This window comes from Manacus candei, unplaced genomic scaffold (assembly GCF_025592945.1).
Source record: "Manacus candei isolate 608988 ecotype Guabito, Panama unplaced genomic scaffold, ASM2559294v1 h1tg000005l, whole genome shotgun sequence".
Lineage (NCBI taxonomy): Eukaryota > Metazoa > Chordata > Aves > Passeriformes > Pipridae > Manacus > Manacus candei.
In genome coordinates this window covers 14,716,737-14,739,110 of record NW_026138053.1, presented here as the reverse complement: position 1 = coordinate 14,739,110, position 22,374 = coordinate 14,716,737, and the positions used below count along the sequence as shown (strand labels likewise).

Sequence of the window (22,374 nt, the reverse complement as noted above, 5' to 3'; positions counted from 1 at the left end):
GCGGGAGCACAGACCGGCACACAGGTTCATGTTGTATTTTTCAGGCACGCGGGGGACACAGACTCCGCACACTCGGGGAGCACAGACCCCGCACAAGGGAGTCCCTCATACTTTATTGCCGCCCACAGCCCCGCACCGCTCCCGGCACCCCCACCGCGTTCACGGCGCGAGGAGGTTTGAACCGCGCCGGCCGCCGTACGGGGGAGGTGCCACCGCCGCTTCCGCGCGGAGCGGCCCCGGCCGCGCCATGGAGCTCCTGCAGCCGGCTGCCCTCCTCCTCCTCCCCTTACTGCTCGTCCCGCTGGCGCTCGTGGCCAGGAGGCGCAGCGGCCGGCGGACACCTCCGCTCAGTCTCCTGGTGGTGGCTGGCTCCGGTGAGTAGGGGTTGCTGCCAGCGGGAGTGGATGGCGCCGTAGAGCGGCCACGCAGTGCTCCTGGAACTGCGAGTCCCGGCATGCAGCGCGGTGCGGCGCCCGCCGGTAGGCCCCGGTGCATGCCGGGAGCTATAGTCGCGGTGCCGTGGTCCCTCCACGGCAGCTCTCGCAGCCCGCCCGGGCCGGGCCCCCTCCGCGCTGCCGCCTGTCTTTGGGTTTTTTAGTGCTCGATTTGAGAAACTGTTAGGCTACGTCTTCATGTGGGGCGTTTTCGTCCGTGTTTCAGAACCTTTCCCTCCGGCAGCACGTGCATTTCTCCAGTCACTCCCGAGTGTATCGATAAACTGGTGCAGGACTGACCTGTGCAGCTGCTTAGTCTGCTGACGAAAAATTATTGATGGTGGTGCAGGGCATGGCTTTCCAACGATCGGCGCACCCCTGACATACGTGGCGTTTTGTAATTCACCCAAACCACGTTCCTGTGATTTACTCACAAGAGCCTCGCATGGGTCCGTCAGAGGCAGTACAGCTGTGCAAGTGTGTCACCCCATGCTAAGGGGGGCACACACATCTACTACTCCTTGTTACCTCCTCCCCAAAGTTGCAGGGCAATCAATTTGCCCTGAAAAACTAATTCGAAAAGTTGCAATTGACAAATCCAGGCCAGCTTGGATTTCATCACATCAGTATCCCTTTGGTTTCTGTGCACCAACTAATTGAGTAATGGTCTCAGGATCTTCCTGCAATCTGAGTTTCACTGGCAGTTTTATAATTCTTCAAGTCATCTTTACTTCCACTAGGGCTGGAAATGTGCTTGTTTTCCTTCAGTCCTTTGGAATCTAGTTTGTCTGTATCAAAAGAGTACTTTCCCTATATATAAGCTTACCAGGTGAAATAATTCATGGCAGTTAAGATTCATGTAATGTTCAAGACTATTTGAGACTTTAAGTAGGAGTCTCCTACTCTTATGTGAATGCTCAGATGATTGCATTAAAATTTGTGAAACCTTCAACAAACGTACTCACAAGAAAATACCTCCAAACATATTTGAAAAATACAGCATGAAATTGTGTGGAAAGGTGGCAAACTCTCATTTGTAAAAGGGCACACCTGCCTTGCTTGTCAATCATTCAGCAGTCACGAGTGCTTCACCTGTGTAACAGGTCTCTTAGGAGCCTGGTGACCCTGGTTAGCAGGAGGTAGTAGGAACACATTTAGTTTGCTGTTTTGGTCTGTAAATGCCAGCAAAGTAACGTGTCCAGTAAATACTTATGCACATAGCATAAGTGCAGTTTGATGTTAAGCTGATCCAGTCCAACAGATAAAAGGTGAGCCCGTTCCACTGTGCACACAGTCTTCTTTCTCTCCCTTTCCCTGTTGCAGCATCGCTGTAGCTGCAGTTCAGGAAGCTCAAATGACAAAAAAAAATTAACCCTGCCCCGTAAAAAGCAGAATTAGTACTTCCTCCCCAGTTTGGTGCCAGTTTAGCTCCCTGAATCAAGTGACCTTGCAGTTGGAAGGTTGTGAACACCTGCTCAAGGGCAGTGGTCAGAGCGCCCCGCGGGAGCAGGACTGTTTGTTTTGTCGGCACCAGGCTGTTACACTGGAGCGGCTGCGAGTGAAACTGCTGCCCAGTTCATTTCGGTATTATGAGCTGGGATAGTACAGTCCCTGCTGAAAAACATCCATCAATACAGCTTCAGTGCATTATCTCCACATTATTTAAACATTTAGTCTTAATCATCCTCTGATTGAATCCTCTCAGGAGAGCATCACTGAAAGCAGTAGTACTAACACATTTTAAAAGGAAAAGTGACCGATTCAGCTGAAAAAATGGAAAGTTACAAAATTTCCCATATACTAATTGCAGTTTGTTTTGGTTTTGCAGGTGGGCACACAACAGAAATCCTGAGGTTACTTAGCTGTTTGTCAGAGTCCTACTCTCCTAGACATTATGTTTTTGCAGACTCAGATAAGATGAGTGAAGCTAAAATACGTTCTTTTGAACAAAAAAGGGCTGAAACATTCCCCAAATCACAGGTAACTTGTTAAATATATTCGTGTAAGGTAAAATGATCTTAACATGACATTCTAATTCAAGGCAATTTGGAAGTGATTCTTTAAAAGGATATTTATACAGACAGCAAGTGCTTTTGATTTTCTAGGTATTGATGATCACTTACACTAAAGTTCAGCTTAGAGTGCTATTCTATAGATACTGGGTTTTATGTTTCTAAAAGTGAGCTAAATAACCACCATTGATTATTGGTGTACTGAAAATGCAAAGTAAATCTACTTAAAAATAGCAAATGCTGTTCTTGCTACCAGTTTTCACAACCACCTTTCTTACTTTCTCTTAAAACAGTCTTTACCTCCTGTTTATATGTTAATCCATTTAAACTAATGAGGAAACATAATTGTAGTGAAAGTGACTGTACAAAGAAGGCTGTCTCTTGCTCAAGAAAAACATGTTGAAAATAAATCTCTCTTAATTTTGTAAATCAGCCAGCCATTGAAATGTTATTTGTAGCTATAAATATACTGGGTCAGAAATATGGTGGGGCAGATTCTTTTTTAATTTGGCATTTCCCTCGATGACACAATGTATTTTTTTAAAATAAATTATATATAAAAATGTTTTATGTAAGTAAACCTTAATTGAAATTGTATTGGTTTTGCGTCTTTCTAGACTGTGTTTTGGTTGTATTTTAAAATAAAATATTAAACGTGTTTAAAAGACATGTAAGGCCTCTGAATGTCAGAGTTTTGTGGCTGATGATCTGAGCAAATCCTGAACTCCTAAAAATAATGAAAAAAATCATTAAAATATCTTGTTTATCTTTTTATCAAAAATTTGCTTGCTTTGAGCTAGTTTGCTGTATGATTAACAGACAGCAGCATGACTGCTGACTTAAAGTGTGATCTGACATCCAGTGAAATTAGTAGAAAGATGGTATTTTTTTATTTAGAAATTAGAATAAGTACAATGGAAGTGAGTGTTCTAACTATAAAATCTTAAGTCCTTTTGAGCAAACAGTACAACACACAATAAAATAATTATTTACATGGTGTCGATTTCATATGGTGCACTTGCATTGTCTTCAGCAGTGCTATTGGGACAAAAGGATGTAGAACTTGGTACCAATGATTTTTAGAATAAATCCTTTTACTGTAAAGCAACTGCTGCTAAGGTGAGCAACAGGCTCACTTGGCAATGACATTTTTAAGTTTGCTTACCCCACTTCCACCTTGGAAGTTGAAGCCCACAAGCTGCCAGATCAAGTGGGGACGATTTAGTTCGAATTGAGCATGGCAGTCTCTTCTCTCGTTGTGCACTGAGGATGAAAGTTTAGTAAAGTAACCAGAGGTTCTTCCTGTTCTGAGAAATCTTGTTTGCTAAATAGCTATTCACACAGTCATATTCACTTACCTGAAAAATGTCCAACCCTAAATTATTAAATTTCTTAAAAATACATACTTTGAGTATTAAAAGATAATTTTCCATTAGTTCACTTGTTTTTGCTAAGCAACTTCCCTTTTATACCCCCTCCAACTGCTAACAGATCATATAGTTATATTTTCCTTTAACATTGAAAGCCAGAGGAATATTTTTGGCTGCATATGAGTTTGATGTCTGGATGCTCATTTTCCTTTGACCATTCTTTTTCCACTGACCAAAAGTATTTAGAGAGAAAATGGAAGATAAATTTTGGAAAGTAAAGATCACATGCCTATAACATGTATTTGCTAACTTTCAGAGTATGCTTTCAGCTACTGGCACATACTATGTGTTTTGTTACTGGGGATGCAGGAGATCATCGAGCATTTAAAAATAATGTGCTTGTAGCTTCTGAGAGCCTTGAATAGAAAGAGAAAAGTCTGAATGCTTCTACACATGGTTATTCCCTTCCTCATCTTGTCAAGGAAGTAAATTTTTCCAGATATAAGGACCAGATGGAAGACAAATTAGAGAAATAACCTAACAGAAAATCAGTGATGTAAGAGAAAATTATAATGTAAAAAAAAACCCCACAAATACTTTTCTTTTTAATCTGTGGTCTAGCCCAGTTCTAACAGCTGCAGTATTCAGGGAGAAGGAAAAGAATCCAGAATAAGCATCTTGCTTACAAGAAGGAAAATGCTGTACCTCAACCTACTAAGTCACTTGAAAAAAAGAAATCCAAAATGCCTCCTATGAAAAGTCTCTGGTCCTGCTATCACTGTGTTGCCCCCAGCCTGTAACCACAACTGTTCCATGTGGATGCCCCCAGAGCTGTTACTCAGGGAACCTTCTATGCTCAGCATAGAGAACCTGCTGCAGTTGCTGTCAGCCTACTCTAGCAGCAGAAGGACAACTTAGATTTGTTGGCTGATGAACATGAATTCTTCCCTGGATCTTATATTCCCCTTTGTCATGTCTGAGTTGAGCAACCAGATTAACTAACCTTTGCATAAACAACTTCTGACCATATGTTTCCATTTTTTGTTTCATGAGAGAGACTATGCTAAGAAATCTTGTTTCTCAGCATGAAAAAGAGCTGTATAAACCCAGTTTCTGTGAAAGCATTGTAGTGTGTTCAGTTGGCCATATTATAATAATTCACAGCAGTTGCAGTTTTCCACCAGCTTTTCCTTGCATGCTTGCATACACCAATATTAACTAGGTAAAGGATTAAAGTTTCCAGCATGCTTTTTAAAAAGAATAGATAAAATCAGCATGATTCTTACTTGAATTCTACAAGTAAATTTCTTCTTTGATACTGTTTGGGGTCCCTGCCAAGTTTTACTGTAATTACTTAGGGTTTTTTAATGATGAAGAAAATCACATGCATTTTTTTTTTTGTCAAATACTCTTTAAAACCATTCTTACAGTGAAGGTTCGTCTGAATAGTTCCACTGAAACCTAATCTGCCTAAAACTGTCTTATCATACCCATATTTCTTCCAGGACTGAGTACTACGCAAGGGTCTAAACTCCCTTTACAGCATTTCTTTTTATCTCCTGAACTCTTCCAAAGCTTTAAGAAACAGAGAGGCAGTGATAACCAGAAAGTGTTGAATAGGGAGCAGGGGGCATGTTTATTTTTCTGTATTCTGTTGTCAGACTAATGCAATCAGAGTTTCAACACCTGCAAATAAAACATAAGAAAAACAGTTTATAACATCTGTTTAAGCCTCTTGGTATCACAGCTATTAAAGAAACATATCACAACAAAACAAGTTAATTTTGGCTAAGAAAATTAACAGTCTGTATTTATAAATGTTGGGGTTTTTTTATTCTTTCCACCTTATATATTAGAAAAGTCCCAGTTAGTGCTATTAAAGACTGATTTGTAGTTTGTGTTTACTGTACAGCCACTGTTAACATGATCTTTCCTGGGCACAAATCATCAGGACTAAGCTATAATAATTAGCAGTGTGTATTTGAACCAACTGGGCAACTTTTAGTATTTATATTTAGTGTTTCTCACTCCCAATAGAAGTTCTGGAGTGGTAGTGATCTGCTGTCCCCGATGAAGTGAGTTAAGGACCGCTGTCCACATGAGCAGTGTGTCAGTGTCACTGAGCAGTGCACTGCAGCCTCTTTATTTGTCTTTTCGTTTAAACAGTCAAAAATTTCATTAGGATAAGGACTGCCTTCTGACATAGCACTAGTTCTTATGTGTAGTTTTTATGTGTAGCTCCTCTGCATCATAGTAAAAGCCACCCATGAAGAGTGCAGCTAGCCTAACTGCTGTTACCTGCTCACAGTGTTTTGAGACAAGAAGAAAACGTCCTTGTTTTATTAATTTGATATCTTTTACGCAGTAAATAATCTTTTTCCTAGGGAAAACAAAAAGAAAATTATATCTTTATTTTTAATTCAATAATAAGAGGTTCTTTCCTCTTTATGCAAATGTTTTACATTTTGAATATGCATCTTGCATATCTGTTGAATACTCACTGGGTACTCATTTAAAGGATAGCGATATTTGCTTTTACATTTTTTAATAGCATTCGCCGGGCATTAACTGAGAAAAGCAGCTGCATTTTCTGCACTGTAAATGCACAGAGGGTTTAAGCAGGCGAGAGGCAGCAGAGTCCCCGTGCGCGGGTTGTGCGATCGGACGGGCTGGCGGCGCGGTGCCCACGAGGTGCCGCACTCGGCTCACACACCGCGGGGCAGCTCCTCCGCCCGGCTGGCTGTGACGCTGGGAATGTTTTAAAGTAACCTGAGAAGGGATTAAACAACAGGTATATAGTTCTAGTATTTGTGTTTACTTTATTGCCAGGAGTGCTAAGCATCACACCACAGGCATCTATGCAAAGCTCTTATACTCAAACATTTCCAAAGTAGATTTAAAAAAAAAATAAAAAAATAAAAAAGGTTGGCACAGACAGAAGTAGTAACGCTATAGAAGGAACAAAAACATTCTTAGAAAAGTAACAGCTCCAATTATCGTGCTCTCTTCCAGTTCACCCTTCACCGCATTCCCAGAAGCCGTGAGGTTAGACAGTCTTGGATCTCCTCTGTGGTAACAACCCTATACTCCATACTCTACTCTCTTCCTTTGACCAACAAACTGAAACCAGATTTGGTAGGTAAATTTTAACTCGTTGAGAATCAGCATCATAAAAGCATTTGGAATATCAACACATTGCAGACTCTGTCTCATATGCTCTAGATTTACAATTCGCAGGAAAAGTATTTTGTAATATTAAATTAAATGTAGCAGCAATACATCAAGAGAGAACAGGTTGCACTGCTGGTGAATTAGAGCAACAAATACCAGTTTTCCCTCTCAAAGTTTGCAAGTAACATCAGAGTGTGTCATTTCCTTGTTAATGCTGGTAGAACTAGCAAAAACAAAGTTGCTATTCTTGATAATATCTCTTTAGGATTGCAACAGCACAAACTATGCCTGAAAGCCCGGTTATCCTGTTGGCTGGACTTGCTTCTAAAATTGTATGACCAGTCTGGCACAGACAGGTTCAGACCAGCACAAATATATACAGATTCAGTTCTTGTGCTTACATGGACTTTTGAGCTACAATGCATATTTATTTAGTTTTTGGCTGACTGACATTAATTATCTCATCTAATGGCAAAAAACATCACTGCTGAATAGCAACTCCTCAGCACTTTGGTAACTTTTCAAGCTGTTCACAAAACTGCACTCTCATGCTAATTACAGCATTCATTTAAAAATATTCCACAGAGTTAAACAAGTCAGAAGCATTGAGGGCTGTCAAACTGTAGAACTAAAATGGAGATACCCAATCAATAAAATTTTGTGTTAGTGCAAAAGGTACGCACTGGACTCCTAGTTTTAAGTCTTACAATTCTGTAAGAGAAAATTTGGTTACAGCTGGTATTTTTCTTTTTTGCTAGACCTGAAAGACTCTGAAGGAATCAGTAATGTAAACTTGAATTTTTTAAAAAAGCATTATTTTAGCAAAATTTCAAATTAATATTTTATGAGGTTTTAAATATTTTATGAAATGTGTAAAGACTAATGCAGTTACAAGGTATTTTTCATAATTTCATAGCAGCATCTGACACCCACAGAGATCATTTGTAAGGAGACTTTTTTTAACTCCCACTGTGAACTGTATGGCTAATTCTAAAGAGGCTTTTGTATATTTGTGGTATTCTGAATGTTTAGAGAGGCTGCTGTGAATAATTTGATCTTATTGACTTCAATAGTACTGGTCAGTTCCTCTCAGATCAAAAGCTACTTGCTTGCTGAAATTTTCCAAGCAATTTACTGTGCAGAACAACAGAAGTAGCTTTTTTGCATTTATTGTTTTTCAAACCTATTCTGAAAAGATAAAGTAGGGAGAGAGGAGAAGATGCCATATTATTCTTTTTACGGAGGTTTTAGTTGGGGCAGGGGAAATAGTCAAGTTTGTTTACATGAAGCAGACAGAGCAAATGTGAGTAATATTTAATAATCACTTTGCTATACCACTGTGTTAGGTTAATGTATATGTACCTTTTTCCTTCTTGCAAAAGAAATTGACTGAAAAAATCTCACTGTGTAGCTTGTAGGAAGCAGGAAGTTACTAATGTAATTCCATGTGCTCTCTGTTTACAAAAGGAATTTAAGGTGACAGTGAGATTTACACATAAAATTATTAGAAATAGTTTTGGAGTTAATAAACTATGATAAGCTATCAAAAGACTAGCATTTTCAAAAACCACTTAACCTTGTAAAATTGAGGATACATTTTAGCAAGGCCTTTAAGCTCTTTGTAGTGTTCAAGGGAACCACTGACTCAAAATGATATCCAAAGAGTCTTTATCCATGATTAGAGAAGGGCTGGAGGGGAGGTTGTCCCCAGTTACTTTTTCTCAGGTACAATTATCAACCACAATAGTAGCTGGCAGAAGCATCTCTGGCATTATGCCACATCTTACAGCACTTGAAAGCTGCTTACATACTACTACTTGTATGGATATCTTAGTTTCAGAATTCTGTAAAATACAGAAACTCAGAGAGCTCCAAAGATTTTAAAACACTTATCCAAGGAGAGTGATTCAGGGATTAGAATGCCTCGCATGTCCAGTGAAAAGACTGTGTGGTATGTGAAGCAACTGGTAATGTTTAATTGCCTTTAGACAAAAAGGTTTGCAGGGAATTGCAACTCACCCTACCCTTGGCAAAATGCAATGCTTAGTAGTTTAAAGAACTAGAAAGCCTGGGACAAATGCTTAAGTTCACAATACTCATCTGTAACTTTTGGCATGGAAATCAAGACCTGAGTTTAGAAACAAGGACAGTATTACATCATGCTGAGAGCTTCATATTTTTAAACACCAGAGCTTATGGGTACTGTACATTTTCAGTCTAGACACTGGTTCTGTTTAACTGCAGGAGGGAAAGACAACTTTGAATTGCTTCTAAATCATTTGTATGTATGAATGATCCCCAAATCCTTACATTTGCTTTTAGGCTTGTCAGAAATACGTGTATGTATGAAGGAATGACTAAAGTCTTCTCCAGGCACCCAAAAGCTAGAGAAATGCAGAAATGTTGCAGTTTTCAAGAAATGTAGGACAAGAGAAGTACTGTGAAGGGAACCTGAAACCATTAGGTGCACAAAGGCAAGGTTTGGAACAGATAAGCTTAGTTTGGCATAACTTGCATATCTGCAGAATGAAAATAGCTGGAAAACAGCAAACCAAGCTGCACAGGAGTTACTTGCTATGTGCTTATTTACATGAGCACTGTGTCCCTTTTTGTATCTCACACTGATCTTCTGGCAAAGCTTCTTGGTTTACTTTGCATGAGAAAGGAGTTCCATCCAACCCTTCTTCAAGATAGTGAGTTCAGAAAGAACTGAACAACTTCCAGGAGACCTTTGCTGTCTTGCAGGACTTGACCCACACTTGAAATGGGCCCCCAGAGAGTTTAAGAAATGTAGAAGTTAGCTTAGTTGTTCAGTTTGAGATCATCTTCAGGAGGCCCATTTCTGAGTTACGAACATCTGCACTCTGCAAAGTCAAGTCCCTTTAGAGATATTAAACCAAGTAACAATTAAGATGTCAGAAGTGATGATCAGCTTGTGTTTCTATAGCCAAGAATTATAGAAATATAAGTGTCAGGGTGTTTTGCAAGCAAATGTATAGTGGGCAGTTTTTACAACATTGATCTGCCTTAGGTAGGCTTTCTATACAGTGGCCTAAAATTCCAGGGAAGCAAGGCTTGTGCCAGCACACTCTGCCTACACCTACCTTCGCCCAGAAAAGCTTTTAAAACCATTCATCAGTTGCAGCCAGATTTAGCATGCAGTTGTTGCTCAAAGACTGCAAATTCCTACCATGAAAACAGGCAGCTGGTCAGAGAAGAGAGATTTATTGTCTTCATTGAGAGAAAGGCTAAGAAGATGCATAAAACCAGAACAAGATGTTATAAGATCTATTTTCTAGGAGAAGATGCAAATCCTTCTTAGTTATAGAAATTAGAAAAGCTGCACAAAGATTTTTCCCGAAGATAGAGAAAATTGCTGGATTAGTTGATGTACAAGAAGGAATAAACTTAAGTTATATAATATGCTTTAAGTCAGTCAGTAGATACAAATTCAAAGGAAACTGATCTTCAGTTCTCTTGCTGCTTACAGAACCATTGTTCTTGGGCTGGTTTGCCAGCCCTGCAACCAGGTTTTCAGGTGATCTAGCCCTTTGTCTGGGTCATGATTATCCTGGTCATTCTGGCATACCTGAAATTCGAACCAGAAACAAAGGATGTGCACCCGCCACACAGCAGAAAACTACAAAATACTATATCCAGGCCTTGTTTTCAGCCATAGAGGGGTTATGTCATTGGACTAGTGATTTGTTGTCCTTTAATATAATTAAATTTCACCTAGAACTGTGCGGAAATGCTGCATAAAGCCTTATTCATTAGTAGATTGCATATCCTGGACCCTTAGGACCAGACTTTATTCCTTTTCTGGGGACACTTCTCAGCAGTTCCTACTGCCTAAGGGCCCTACAGAGCCTGAAATAAGCAGATATTTTCAGATCACTGCTATTTGGAAAAACCTGGGTTAAATCAGGCAAAGAAGGCGGTCCTCCCACATTAGGGCCTCCTTCCTGTGGGAAGTCTGTAGTAAGAAGTTTGCATTTGCACAACAAGAACAAGCTCTGCTGTCTCCCTCCCCACCAGCTGTCAATTGAATGAGTCTCTCCTTGTTAAAACTTCTTTCTAGAAGCCTGAAACCTGCACAGCTCATCATGCATGTAGCCATCTACCTATTCTTTTATGACTGCACATCCCATCACACATGCCTGGTCCCCTGACGGCTTAAACTGACTACAGGCAGCCTCTTATTACAGAAATGTTCACCCAGTAAGCTAAATGAAAAGAGACCATTATTTCATTTAGCTAAGATTTTCCATCCTTTGTGCCCTGCCCAAAAGCTCACTCTAAGAAATTACTGTGACAAATAGCAAGTTATTGTCCTTATCACGGTTCTTATTGGAACTTTGTGGAAAGCTACAAAATCTGGGTGGTAGCATTTTTTTCTCTATTCACTTCATAACAAGTGAACTTTGTATAATGCCATGTTAAGACTATCTGCTGCATTCTTTTACACACTGAATCTTTCACCACTAATTTATAATTCTTTTGGACCAGACTGACAGTGTGTTTGACCTACTGTTGTTGTTCTAGGATCAAAATAGTCAAAATAAGCAAGAGTAAGAATATTGGATTAAGACCTTCAGTGGCACAAATTGTTTAGTCAAAAAACCCCAAAGTTAAGCTATTAAAATTTGTGTTTAACTTCTTAGTGTTGATGAAAATTAGTTTTATTCACCGGTCCTCTGCCATATGTGCTGTGTACTGCTACACTGCACTCACAATGTAGAATCACCCTGCTGAGCACAGATAAACATCTAAAGCTATTCCAGTTGGCTGGTTTAAAGCTGTGGCTCTGGTCTTTCTGTGACTGCTGATTAGACATGGCTGTAGACACTTCATTTCAGAGGAAGGACAGAAGTGTTAGTAAAGATGAACTGAGTTCTTAGCTTAGATTTAAGCAGACTTTAGACGTAAAAAAGTCTTAACTCATCAGCTATCAGGTTCATCATGAACCTAATGAACATCCTGGTCACACTTCGATGTATGTTATGAAGCATAACAGTCTTGCTCAGTCTAACCACTGGTATGAGATACAGATTGCCAACACCTCCAGGGTTTGCATTGCGAAGGTATTTCAGGCAGGAATTTGATGTGCATTCTTGCTATGCCAACTTCAGTGTTTAGGCAGTAGCCTGAGATATGTTTTATGTACATATAAAATGTCGTGTTTAGCTAACCTAAAATACTGCTTTCAAGTTCTAGTTAAATGAATGCTTGACTAACGTAAGACACATTGAGATTTGCAATTAAAGGCTCATTTTAGGCCACTATTACTAATATATATGAGTATATTTAACAGTCCTTGGATTTAATTTCTCCTTTTGAGTAGAAGCAGGCTACTAGAATAAGTAGTACTTTTTATACCAGGAAATATAAAAATTATTTGTAAATAAACTCTGAAAGGTTGGATAGTATTTCTCATGGTGACCAAGAGACTGTAGTCAGGTTCAGATTCAGCCAAGGTGACATTGCTGAAAGACAGGTAGTACCTAGTATTTGTAGCTACAGACGTAGTTCAGTGACTACCATTTCATTTACTTGGCAAAGGCCTTTTACCGAATTGTTTTATGACCAACTTTTTCATCTACACAAAGTCAAATTTCCTTTACTTTGTACAATTTTTGAGCAGCAATAAACCAGACCCACTCCATAGTAATGTAGGTAGGGAGTTAGTTTATTCTCCACCCTGTATCTGCTTTTTAACCAACCTTCTATCGATCTCCCACAGTTTCTCAAAAGACTCACTGGTTGTTTTGTTGGTCCTACTGACAGTCTGGGTCTTAATATGATGTTTTAATAGCCAACACTAACATTCCCATAGACTTGAACATTACTACCATTTTCAAACACCTGTCATTTATTATTTCTTTTAATTGATTCGTTTTATGTTTCTCATTTTACACTTGGCAACTAGACTAGGAAGTATGCTAATGGAAACTACCACTCCAAAATCCTTTTAAGTCAAATTACAGACCTGCCACCTGTCATACAGGGGCAGTTAAGCAGGGTGCCTAAGGTTAGATTAATTTAAAAAAATTAATAAATTAAAGCCTGCATGTTTCTTTATGCATGCAAATCTAGCTTCTCAACCTTTGCTCACTAAGCTATTGCCTAACTTCTGAGGCTCTTAATGACCCCAGTTATCTTTCCTCTTCATCAGTAAAGCCCTTGGGCATACCCAGAAACAGACCTGAGCTGGTTTGTCTTTACAGTGTCATATAGCCACATACATAGCTGAGCTCCTGTGCTCTGCCAAAATCCAGAAACAAGGAGCTTCCCTCACTACTTTGTATGTGGATGCTGATGCAAATCACAGTAAGCTGGGCCTGTTCCCTTGTCTCTTGCCCCTGAGAACAATGGGCTGGTAACTCTAGGTCAGGCCACTAAGTGCCTAAAAGGCAGAAGTGACAATGCCTAGTGCTGTTACAATTAAATTCTGATGCTACATCTAGTTCCTAGTGGTTTTGTGAAAGCTCTCCTTTTCTCCCATAGAAAAATCCACTAGGTAGGATTTTTGTCTCCCTCTCCCCAAACCTTTATAAAGTAAGAGCTGCAAAAGAGAAGGAGTTAGTGATGCTTCCCAATGTATTTCATTCCATGATGCAAGTAATACTCCTTAAAAAAAAGTCCACATTAGAAACCCAGCTGCATAGTGTGCTAATTTAAGTCCTTGCTCTTCCACTTCTCTCTTCCCCACTCTGGCATTCACCGATCTTATTTATCCTGCTTAGGTAATCTGCCTGTAGGACCACACATGTCTCTGCTTGTTTTGAAGAGCACCTCACTTACTGTGTAAATGTATGATAATAACAACAGCAACTGTACCAACAAATACAGAGGTGGACAAGGAAGGCCTTCGTGTAAATGCTGCAAGCTGCTGACCAGCCCGAACACAAGCTGTTGATGTAGAACGTTATAACTATCTTTTTGCACCCCCGATGATTCAAGCGATTCAGACAGTAGAAGATAAAAGTGTACCTAGGTATAATTCAGTTCTACCTTAATTACCTGATTTAATCAGACTACACAGCTAGTTTGGGGGGGGGGGTTTGTCCTATCTTGCATTCTGCAGCTAAGTTCAAACAGAAAATAGGGTGTGAAGTTTTACCTGGTTTTATGTACAGGTTGTGGAGGGAACTGGATAAGATCTTCACTCTTCAAAAAGTAATAAACCAGTAGGTAGTTTAGTTTTATTGTTCAAACAGAACCTGAAATTCTTCTTTTCCCCCATCAATAGCAATAATAAGGAATTGTTGAAAAAGGTTCCTGCTTTTTTTTTAAACCCTAAAAAAATAACAATTCTAAGCTAGTTTCTCTCAAGGTTCAAAACTTGAATTTTCAGATATGCTAAATAGCAAGACTAGCAAAAGCTTTAACAAGAACACTCTCACTCAGTATTTGGGTAAGGAGAAATCCCTTTCTCTCAAATTCTCATGTTTCTCTTGTTTTTCTGATTACTAAATTTATCTACCCTGAAAGAGTTATTTCTATAACTGCAGTATCTCTGTGTGGATGAGCAATGTGTCTCTTGAAACCTTTTAGGGTTACTAATTTACGAAAAAAGTAACAATTTTTCTCTGCCATCCAGGCTTTTGTTGCCACCAAAGTAACTACCAGAAATTGATTCTTAATAGATAGGGTCTGCTATATTTTAACATACTATAAAAAAATCTATTCAAGACAAAATAGCATGTACATTTTATCTTATTCTCAATGTATGCTACTGAATCAAAACACATACTAATAAAAGCAATACTCTCCATCCCTGGAGATCTTTATTGAGAAGGATTTACAGGAATTTTGATCTGAGGAATAAGTTATTGTTTTTCAGGTGTTAAAACAGAAAATGTCGATGTGAGAGAAAGCAAGTGCTGTGCCCTAAATCCCATGGTGAGTCCATAGCAGAGCTGTGGGTACAACCCATGCTTCTTGACTCTCCAGGCTTGCATCTTGTTCGTGAGCTCATAAGGGAAATATAGTTATAATTAAAATTTGAGATTTGTTTACTGATGCTTTTGTAAGCTTAATTTTACCATTAGAGAATCTCCAACATTGAAAAAGCATGCCCCAGAACTGCAGGGGTATAATGCTTGCCCTGGTGTTTCCCACAGATTTGAGGATTGTTAAGGATACACTGAGAAGTCAAGGGAAACTTTGCGAATTATGGGACAAGAAATGGGCACAGCTGAAACCAAGAAGCCAGATTACAGCAGCTTCTGTAGCGAAGGAAAAATTGTTCAGCCGGATACGTCACCTTACAGGGCATTAGTGTGAAGTTTTTAAAATAGTAATATAGTACTAAAAAGAAGCAAGGGCTGATGAGCTCATGAGAATCTGTAATTTACATAGCAGAATACAAATTAACTCATTGTGTTCTTCTCATGCCACAGAAATGGCCACCTCTCCCCATCAAAACAAGAAACACACAAACAAAAACATTCATTGTTCCTATAACATAGGAATATCTAATGGTTTTTTTCCCTACATTGTTAAAAAATAAGTATTGTATAGCAGTTAAAAAGTAGGACTTACACAGATATACAGACATCATGCGGTTAACCCAGTTTGGGTACACTTTGTGTCACTCAACTTACCTTTGCTTTTTTTAGTAGTTCTCTGTCACCACCAACTCCTATTCCCTTAGTCATATCTCCAGTTGTTTTGCACTGTAGAGTAGGGAGCATTACCAGAACTAAGGAGGCCTAAGCAATGTCCTGAATATGCTCCAGGAGGTAGCTCCATGTCTGGTAAAGCAGTCTTCAGTTCACATGTGCACATCCCACCACAAGCCTCTCCAGCCCCAGGAAGCTGGGCAGTTTTTCTGCTCTTGCCCAGGTAACAAAGGCCAATCTCTGCAGAAGTCATTAAGGAGAACAGCAGGTGTTGACAATTTCTTATGCAAAACAAATCACACATGTTTTCCACTTTCTACTAGGTTTGGGGGGACTTATGTTGTCCTCCCTTTGATTGGTGTAATTTGGGAACATCAGTAGTACTTAAACACTTGCTCCTTGAAGATATACAGCAAATGTATGTTTACGTATTTATGAGAAAAACTGCAAGTTTTCTGCTTTACTCATTTTTGCTTTAATCAGTGGCCTGACATTTAATCCCAGTGAAGCTGTGAGCTCTGCTTTCAGTGTTTTCACTGGTAAATGTCACTCTGCCACAGTGCTGCATTCACCAACTCTGAAGTAGCTTTTATCAGCAGTGGTGCCATGTGCTAGTGTTCTCAGTGTGCCAGACTGCTGGCTTAGCTTATTTTCTTTCAACAGCTGTGGAAAATATCTGAAACATAAAAGCAAGAACTATTTGATTTTTATATGAAAGTGATTAAAATGAAATTAGATTTATAGAGTAGCAAAAGATAAATTTTGTATTCTGATCCTTTACTTTTAAACCTCCATTAATATACAGCTTGGTTAGTTTATTGTACCGTTTAAACTCTGGTTAGATGGAATTGGTAGAGGTTTTTAGTATGTACAACTTAGTTTACAGACCTAGCTATGACCCCAGGCAGCCAGTGAGCCAATTCAGCAGTGAGCTGGGCATTTCTTCGCATTAGAGGTGCATGTAAGTGGTGTAGAGAGACCTGTAGCATTGGCTTCTGAAACAATCCCTTACCACTTGTTGGCAACAAAATCAGATAGCCCAGTGACCAAGAACGTCTTTGGGCAGTTGCAGTTCAAAGGTGACACAAAAATTATCTTTGGCCCTTCTTTCCCCCTTTCTGCTGCCTCCTTAAGGGAGGCTGAACCAAATAAACCACAGATTTTTGAGACATATCTCATGCAACACAAATATTCTGCAGGCAGCCTTGTAGCTAAAGTAAATAGATATTGGGAAACACCCTGAAAAGCTGATTGACCTTGTAGAGACCCTGGTCCCTTCTTGCCCAATAGGTGCCTGTCTCTTCCCTACATACTAATGATGGCCATTGGATTCACTGAGAGATACTTGTATTCTGCTGGAGAGGAAAAACAAAAGTTGGTCTTTTCAAGATGTAAGACATCAATCATTCTCCAAAAGTCAGTTTTGAATAGTGTTTTAAAATTCACTAGTAGGGCGGCTCATCTTCTCTTACATATTTAAGGAAGGCTGTACATGATTCAGTTCCTTTCCACAGTCAGCAAGTTTGTATACTGGCAGGAGCTGAACAGTAGCATTTCTAGCTTAAAGTTCTGCAATGGTTCCTCTTCTTTATGATGTACATATTTATTTTCTCAGAAGTTTCCCCTGTATCCATTGAAGAGTGTGTGATGTTGGATTCCAGGCAGAAGGAACACTGGCCTCCCTTCCTGCTGACAGTGTGAGAGGGAGTAAGTAGGACTGGTCAGACCAGATTTTTGGAGGGGAATTGCCACTGCAATTGCAACTGCACCAGTTCTAGGTAGGACATGTCTCTAGACACGCACTGAAGGTTAACTGAAGGTTAATTTTTAGTGTTCAGAGAGATTGATTACTAGTTTTGATTTACAGATCATGACCCCGAATTCAGATAGGGACCTATCTGTCTGTGGGCTTCAGCAGGTTTACACCAGTCTCTTTCAGGGGCCAATTCCTAAATCCAAGCATTTTGGAATAGCAACATCTATAATCAGAGTATTTTATGAGCATTTGGCATACATAAATCCTATAAAGCCACGTCTGCTTTGTTTTGTTTGAACTGGTATGTGTGGAAGGGGAAAGAGCAGAGGACATGAGTTATGATCATATCATGGTTTTTTAGAGATGCCAAGTCCATAATTTTCCTGATCCTTTTCCCTGCATGCAAGTGCTTTTCCATGAATCAAAGGGCATTTGAGAAGCACCCTACAAGTTAGTCAGTAGAAAGTATAAATTGAGTGCATTATATCAAAACCTGGATATAGGAGAGGTATTTTATTATGATTTTAATTTTGATTATTGCTTTTCTGTTTTGCGCCTCAGCAAAATAACAGCAGCTCAGTGTGGCCTTTAGAGCTACATAGAGGTTTGCAAATAGACCTGTTTACCATTATGTCATTACATGATCTTTTGTGAGTACACTTAGTTTGGAATTCATTGTGGCATTTACCTTTGTGTGTGCATTTAGACACATGGTTTAGTTCACAGGTATGGAAAAGTTACTATGGAATGCTAAAAGGCAGCGTGTGTGGTTGGTTTATGCCCTTCCTCACCAAGACAGATGTATAAAATACAGCTTCTTCATTCTCAGCAGATTGTGGAGTTTAAAGTCCCATGGATTTACTTGAAGTCAGGCTCAGCAGGAGGTTTGAAACCACAGTTTGAAACCTCTGGTTTCAAAATAGTATGCAAAGTTGATGTGTTCAGCTGCTTTGCTTCTTAGCTATATAATTGTTATTATAAAATCAGTGCACCACTTCACGTTCCAAATACAAGAATGTGTGGACATTGATACCCTAAAATTCCAAGATTAGAAACGTGTGCAGCATGTTGCTTGTAAGGGACTTTGAGAAAACATCAGCAAGTCTTGCATGAATAAATAGTTCAATTAAGGTCAACAATAAAATTTTGCAAATAGTATTACATTCTGTTGATTCTGATAAGAAATCAGCAGTATGGCCATCACATCCCCAAGCTAGATTTCTGGGGCTATGATAGAGACACAGTATAGGTGAGAGAGTTTAGAACTCAGAAGCACCAAAACTGTTACCCCTTTTAACTGAGGCAAGATGTTGCCAGCCAGTTTGTCAGTGGGATCTTGCCCTGAAGCTGGGAAGGAAACATTCTGAGATGATTGCTACAGTCCTGAAAGAGAAACTCAGATTTTTTTTTTCCCCACCAGTATAATATTTTTCACAGGCTGGTGAACTTGGAACAAAAAAAAAAAAGTGAGTTTATAGGATATAGAGCCATGATTTTATAAAAGAACTCTTTATTTCCATATAACCCCAGCTGTGCAGAAAAGTGCTGATTACATGGTAGTATTTAAGTTTAGTAAGAAATTCCTCGCCTGAAATCCATTTTGATACCAAGTAGAGTGCCTAATGTACCCTGGTTTAAACCTTTTACTTTTAAGCAATCTGGTTTTCAGTTGAATAATGTCTAAAATTAAAAGAGTACTTCCTTTTACTGTTAACATTTATAAGTGAATTTGAGATCCTCTGCTACAAGGATGTGACATGTTTTTACCAAAACACCTTCCTTCTGTATGCTTGTAACTATCTACTAATGTTTATTAAAAATAAAAAATAAAACCCAATCATGCTTATCAGCTAATAGAGTCTCATGAAGGTCCTAATTCATCAGCACATTTTTCATGAACTCTTAAATGTTCTGCTGACTTAAGCCAAAGTTCAAGAGATTTATAACTGGATCTCAGGTTTAATAATCCTAATTAAACTTCTTTCAACTTATTAGGTGCATAGATTTCATGACTGATACAACACAAAGCTGTGACTGAGACTGGAAACTGTTTAAATTATATACCCAAGGAATTCTAAACTTTTCCTTCATAGAAATTAACTGTGCCATATCGAAGCTCCATGACATGTAAATAAATATTTTTTGGCAGCTACTTTGAAATAATGTCTTTTCTTTACCCCCCCCATTTTTTCATATTCACTTGCTTGTTCTGTTTTTTTCCAATATATTTGGAAATATATTTTTTGTGTAAATGTAACATTGAATAAATATGCACATTTTTAATTCTTTACTGTATGGAAAAACTCATGGTTTACTTTTATAATATGTTTCATCTCTTTTAGATATTGTGCAATGGACCAGGAACATGTGTTCCTGTCTGTATATCTGCTCTTCTTCTTGGCCTTCTAGGAATAAAGAGATCAATCATTGTATATGTAGAGAGCATCTGCCGTGTGGAGACTTTATCCCTGTCTGGAAAGATTCTTTACTACTTTTCAGATTATTTCATCGTTCAGTGGCCTCATCTAAAGGAAAAATATCCCAAGTCAGTATATCTTGGTCGGATCGTGTAACAACAGAAGACAAGCTATACCTAAAATAAACTCTGCAAGCTCCTCACTGAAGAATTGCATTCATGTAGCAATTTATTTTCAAGAATTCCTATTAAGAAATGAGGCTGGTACTGGAAAATGAGGCAATAATAAAGATATATCTACATTTAGGTAAAATTTTTGTGTACTTGAGTTTATTGCTGTCATTTAGGTCTGTTTACCAATACTCCTTAATGGCTTTTAAGTCAATGCTGTCTCTGTTTTCATCTAGTTTTCCTGCTATGTGAATGGTAATTTTTGTCTACAAATAAATATGGGAATTTGTATGAATGTAACATTTCCTTTAAGGAAACTTTGTGTTTTCTAAATTGTAAGCAACAAAGTCTTTTTCTAGCACAACAGACTTTATTTCCTGTATGCTAGCAGTGAAGTCCCTTGTGAATCCTTAGAGTATAAAGGAAACAGTTATATTAAGTTGGCTTCATGACAGTTTGTACTCTACAGTCTTCCAAACCCCCCAAAGCATTAAACCACTATCATTTTTCCTCTGGTCTTGTCAAAGCTGCCCTTATAATCTGTTGTGCACCTTTTGAAAATTGTTGCTCTGTAGTTAAGATAAATAAAAAGGTGACAAGTGTCATGCTATAGGCACAATACTTACCAATTTAAGAAGTACTTTCTTCAAAGCTCACGTGTAAAAAGCCTTACCAAGTCTATATCAAACAGAGCAAACTGTCAATTGGGAAAACAACAGGTTCAAGCTCTAAAACATAGAAAAAAATGTTACTATCAGTAACAAGGGAAGGAACAGAGTTTCCCTCTCTTTTCCTGATACAGTGAATCTGGCTTTCAGTATATCCTGTTTTCTTAATTTAAGCACCTTACTTTCAGCAGTACAACATGCTCTTAAGACTTTGCCATGGAAAATGGTATTCTGTACATTGGAACAACTTTTAATAGGTATTTTGCTGGAGCTAAGTATATGAAAGCATACTCTAGCACTTCACATTCATCTGGTGAAATGTAATTCTACACACTATCCCACCTATAAAGCGATATAAACACATCTGTCTTCTGCACACACACAGAGCTATGTGGCTGGCTACAGAAACACATACAAAGAAAAAAGCTCAAAGAAAAGTAGAAACGCCCAACAGAGTGCACAGCCTGGCTCTGGTGAAGCCAACAGCAGCTCCTCGCGCTGCCGCAGGAGGAGGCTCAGCCTCAGAAACCTTTTCGTCAGTGTCTGATACAAAACATTGCAGCAGCTGTTCTGGTAGGGAATGGGGGGGTGGTGGAATTCAGCTGAACAGAAACAGTGGTTTCTGCTGTCAGGAAACAAGGGTCCAGAGGAATAGTCTGCTTTATGCAGAAAATCATTAGAAATCATCAGAAAACATCATGCAGAAAACTACTGCCTGGATATTGCGAGGCCCTGTGGGGAAGGCAATCATTATAACCTGTCCAACAGGCTTAATAATCCCCATCATAAGTAGAGTCCCTTGATGTGGTCACATGTGAGTTCAGAACAGGGAGTTTTTGTGGGTTTTAACTGAGATTATGTCTGAAATTAAAGAGCAGTTAATAGGTTAAGGCTATGTGAGAAGGACTTTGTGCAGCACATACTGAGGTCCTTGAAAATGACTTGGCTGAAGTAAATCTAATGTGTGCAAGGGCTTTTTTTCCCTGAACTGGAGAGAGGACTATCTTATCGTGACTTTCTGCACAGTTGCAGATAGTTTAATAAATCGGAGATATGCTGGACCTTATTATGTCTAATGGTAGTTTATTTTAGATTAGTGCTTTCTGTGCTGAATCTTGCTTTGAATCTTGCTTTCTGTTTTGCAAGGGAACTAGAGTAGAGGGGAAGAGGACAGAGACAGCCTCTTCCTCTGCTCTGGATAAGGGGCAGCAGCACAGGATCAATGCCCCGAGGCTTAGAGAAGCATGAGAAGAGAATGGCAATGAATGCTTCCATTCATGCACCACATCCCGTGCCTGAATAGCCCACTGGCCTAACAGTGAGGCAGCCGAGGCTCAGATAGCAGAGTTCACATGCTGCTTCTGCTTAGAGCAAAGCAGAAGGTAACACATCCTCATCCTGCTCTGGATTTATACCTCAGTGAAAACATCTCCAACTGCTCAGTTACTCCCTTAGTGCCCTGCCCAGGGCAGGATTTTGGGATTTGGTGTGCTCTCAAACTGTGGGTTCATAAACTTTATAAGTCTGCCTTTGAACACTGGGGAGTTCCAGGAATTTTCTTCCACCTGTCACCTGCATGGCAATGATAACTGCCAAAAGAAAGCCTGTTCAGACTTGTAACCTCCCATGTAAACATTCTGAAGGTAACATGGATTTCTTCACAAGAGGCTGTTCTGAAAAACTGAATTGCTCCAGGCTATCTGATGTGGAGGAGTCTCATTTTCAAGGACTTTTCCCCCTTTACTTCAC

General features: G+C 39.2%; 1 protein-coding gene across 1 annotated transcript; it reads left to right on the top strand.

Annotated features, from left to right (window-relative positions):
- Positions 1-28: 28 nt before the first annotated feature.
- ALG14 (ALG14 UDP-N-acetylglucosaminyltransferase subunit) lies at positions 29-20,517 on the top strand. The gene is made up of 4 exons (XM_051799253.1): positions 29-374; positions 2,263-2,414; positions 6,829-6,951; positions 19,713-20,517. The coding sequence occupies exons 1-4, from the start codon at positions 29-31 to the stop codon at positions 19,941-19,943; spliced, it is 852 nt and encodes a 283-aa protein (XP_051655213.1). The 3' UTR covers positions 19,944-20,517.
- Positions 20,518-22,374: the final 1,857 nt, after the last annotated feature.

What these genes read in the sequence shown, in the direction of transcription:
- ALG14 (XM_051799253.1), top strand. Translation starts at nt 29, where the DNA reads ATGTTGTATTTTTCAGGCACGCGGGGGACACAGACTCCGCACACTCGG. An exon ending in CCTGGTGGTGGCTGGCTCCG is followed by an intron (nt 375 to 2,262) that starts GTGAGTAGGGGT and finishes TTGGTTTTGCAG; the next exon opens with GTGGGCACACAACAGAAATC. An exon ending in ACAAACTGAAACCAGATTTG is followed by an intron (nt 6,952 to 19,712) that starts GTAGGTAAATTT and finishes CATCTCTTTTAG; the next exon opens with ATATTGTGCAATGGACCAGG.